This window comes from Arachis hypogaea, chromosome 13, assembly GCF_003086295.3.
Source record: "Arachis hypogaea cultivar Tifrunner chromosome 13, arahy.Tifrunner.gnm2.J5K5, whole genome shotgun sequence".
NCBI classification, from domain to species: domain Eukaryota; kingdom Viridiplantae; phylum Streptophyta; class Magnoliopsida; order Fabales; family Fabaceae; genus Arachis; species Arachis hypogaea.
In genome coordinates, this window is record NC_092048.1 from 143,893,849 (window position 1) to 143,897,225 (window position 3,377).

General features: G+C 35.9%; 1 protein-coding gene across 1 annotated transcript; it reads right to left on the minus strand.

Annotated features, from left to right (window-relative positions):
* Positions 1–535: 535 nt before the first annotated feature.
* Positions 536–1,344, minus strand: LOC140177793 (uncharacterized). Its single transcript, XM_072210966.1, has 2 exons — positions 1,078–1,344; positions 536–841 (listed from the first exon to the last, which is right to left on the minus strand). Exons 1-2 carry the CDS (start codon positions 1,342–1,344, stop codon positions 536–538), a joined length of 573 nt encoding a protein of 190 aa, XP_072067067.1.
* Positions 1,345–3,377: the final 2,033 nt, after the last annotated feature.

Sequence of the window (3,377 nt, forward strand, 5' to 3'; positions counted from 1 at the left end):
GGGATTAACTTATCTGCTTGCTATATATCCTTCTTCCTTAGATCGTTTTATTTTAAACTTTAATTTCAGCTCGATTTCGACTTTATATGACTGAAGGGATATTTAGCGCATTCCGATCATAACATGAGTTTGTAAGATAAATAAAAAATATTTATTTAAAGTGTAAGTTCAAAAGGAAAGTTCCTTTTATTGAATACAAGGTGGGACTTATTAAAAACCTAATCGCATAGCAAAAGAATGCCCTTACTCTACGTAACAAAAATAAAGGAAATTTTCCAAAAACTTCCAACATTTCCTAAGAATAATACCTTTTCAAATGGGTTGTGTTCCAACTTCTCGGGATTTCGGAGTCATCCACAGTTTCTAACTTGTATGCACCTTGTTCCAGTGCTTCTTTCACTCTAAAGGGTCCTTTTCAAGTTGGAGCTAGCTTACCTCGTGTTCCTAGTACCTCGGCATCGGCTTGCCTTAGAACAAAATCCCCTGCTTGAAAACTTCTAGGTTGGACCTTTGTATTGTACCTCTTGGCCACCCTTTACTTCAGAGCTTGCTCTGCTAAATTAGCTATTCCCTTGACTTCGTCAATTAGGTCCAACCTCTCATGAGTTGCCGAGGTTTCCAAAAGCATTCTTGGGCTTGGCTCCTGGAGTTCTGCCGGAATTATCGCCTTTTCATCATAGATAAGTCTGAAAGGCGTCTCGTTGGTAGTGGAGTGCACTGTAGTTCGGTATGACCACAGTACCGACCATACCTCGTCAGCCCAAGAGTCCAGGTGTTCATTAAATCTTTTCTTCAACACATTCAGAATCACCTTATTGGCAGCTTCGACTTGTCTATTTTTCTACGGGTGTTCCACCAAGGCAAATATTTCTCAGATCCCTAAGCCGGACAATAATTCCCGAAACCTAGAGTCTGTAATTAGGTCCCGTTATCTCTGACAATGGGCTTGGGGTTCCCAAATCTTGCAATAATTTCTTTCCAAACGAATTTTTGACATTGAGCATAACTGATACCAGACATGGGTGTGGCCTCAATTCACTTGGTAAAATAGTCTATAGCAACTATAAGATATTTTACCTGGCCAGGTTCTTGTGAAAAAGGTCCCAATAGGTCCAAGTCCCACTTGGCAAATGGCCTTGTCGGGATCACGGATACGAGCTCATGAGGAGGTGTTTGGTGGAAGTTACCATGCTGCTGACATTTGTCACATTTTTTCACATACTCCATGGTATCTTTCATGAGAGTGAGCCAGTAGAATCCGGCTTGGATGACCTTCTGAGCTAATGACTTTTCTCCTAAATGATGTCTACGGCAACCCTCATGAACCTTTTGCAACATGTACATCGTTTGTTGGTTATTTAAACACTTCAACAATGGTTGAGATACGCCTCTTTTCTATAGCTGTCCATTTATCATAGTATATTTGGCCGCTTTAAGTTGTAACTTTTTTACTTCCTTAGGATCACTGGGCAAGGTCCTGTGTTCTAAGTATGTGCGAAACAGGTCCATCCAAGTGTAAGAGGGATGAGCAGAAAATCAAAACATCAGGTTTTGTTATAATGGGCTCTATAAGCTCCTCCTGTATGAGAATATGATTCCCTATTATGGGTTTAGTGTTTGCTAGTTTGGACAATACATCAGTCTGTGTATTATGTTCCCTAGGTACATGCTTAATTATAAAAGAATAAATGAATTGTACCTCTTGTTGTCCTTTTTTCAAGTACTGTTGCAGTAGCGGATTCTGTGTCTAATATTCCCCGTTAACTTGGGAGGTCACTAACGCCAGTCTCGTGTCCGTCCTCCTCGTGTTGGCCCTTCAATGGAATTTCTAAATTGATTGCGTAGTGAATTCGATATTCGGCCATGATTCTTGGCAAAGTAAGTTCCCCACAGACGGCGCCAAATGTTCATACCAAAAGTGAGTTTACGAACTGAAGGGGTGAAGACTAGAGATCCTGATTTCAGCGCGTACAGAACCAGGCCGATTGGACAACCTGCAAGACACTTCGATACTAAAGTCAGTAATGTATTAGATAGTGTGAAATTTCGTCTCTTTACCTATTGGTTGCTTTTTCTTTTTAACTCTGTTTTATAGGACTGCTGTTTTTCCGACATCTAATGCTTTTACGTCGCATTATTATTGTCGAGATTCGACGATTATAGACTTTGGTAGTGCAACTGTTATAGTAGTCTCGGCATTATCTCATAACGTTGGTTCTGACGTAATTGTTTATTCGTTATGTTCTCATTTGTCTAAAACAATTATATATATTTTATCTCTCTAAACAAAACTTTTTAAATCCGTTATTGACTCTAATGCTTAAGTTAAAAAATATTTAATGTGTTTAATACTTTAATGTAATTCACTATTTTCCGGTTTATTCCCTTTTATTTATGTGATTATTGTCGCTACTGAAGTAACGATTTTATTGAATAAATGATTATCACGGTTCACTTGTTATAATCATATCATAACGTTTTGCCTAGTTATTCCTTTATATAGGGGGTGTTTTACTCTCTGAAATACGAGGTCTCTTAACCGTTGAAGCATCTGAAGAGAGTTGATTCCATTTGATCCTGGGTTTTTCTTCATCTTGTCTTAAGGATTTGTTATTGGATTTTAGTCATCATTGGGTTAGGTCTCATCAGGTGGGTTTCTTAAGAGCTAATTGGACTTTGTCTGTAACAATCGCATTATTATTATAGAAAAATAGAGAATAAATTTGTAATTAGTTAATATTAGTTAATTTTTTTATTTTAAATATTTATATTTTTTAGAGGATTTATAATTTATAATTTCAAAAAAATAAAATTATTAAAAAAATATTTATTGTATTATTGTTAACAGAAAAAGTTGGTTTACATATGTTTAGAAGTATTTTTACTATTCTAAATTTAGAATTTACCTGAACAAAATTGTAGAGAGTAGATTGGAGATACAATGTTATCGTTATTCTCCTATTACGAATTTCTAATGTCTCGAGTTTGTCGCTCTCAATGGTGGGGGATGTTCCTGTAAGAATTCCGATCCGACGCTCAAATTAGCATGAGTCAAAAGAGGAGTTAAGTTAGAGATCATACATGAGTGCACGCATTTAAAATAGTGCATATATTACGAGGTTATAATGTTACAAAGTTCTCTTAGGTGGGTTGCTCTTTTTATGAACAACTCTCATCATAAGATACTTAATGCCTTATTGTGATCTCCTTTCATATAATGCTTTTAGATCTATATATAATTATTGTTGTAATATTTTCTTTTAATAATAGAATGATGGTTATAACGTAACAATTAACCTCATAAAATTGAGTTATTAGATAATAGAATGAGTTATGAAGAGTTAGTGTTCTCTTTATAATATATGCTTTTGAATATG

Coding starts and splice junctions, on each gene's coding strand:
- LOC140177793 (XM_072210966.1), bottom strand. CDS start 1,344: ATGTACATGTTGCAAAAGGTTCATGAGGGTTGCCGTAGACATCATTTA. Junction 842..1,077: donor TTTCACAAGAACCTGGCCAG/GTAAAATATCTT, acceptor GAACACCCGTAG/AAAAATAGACAAGTCGAAGC.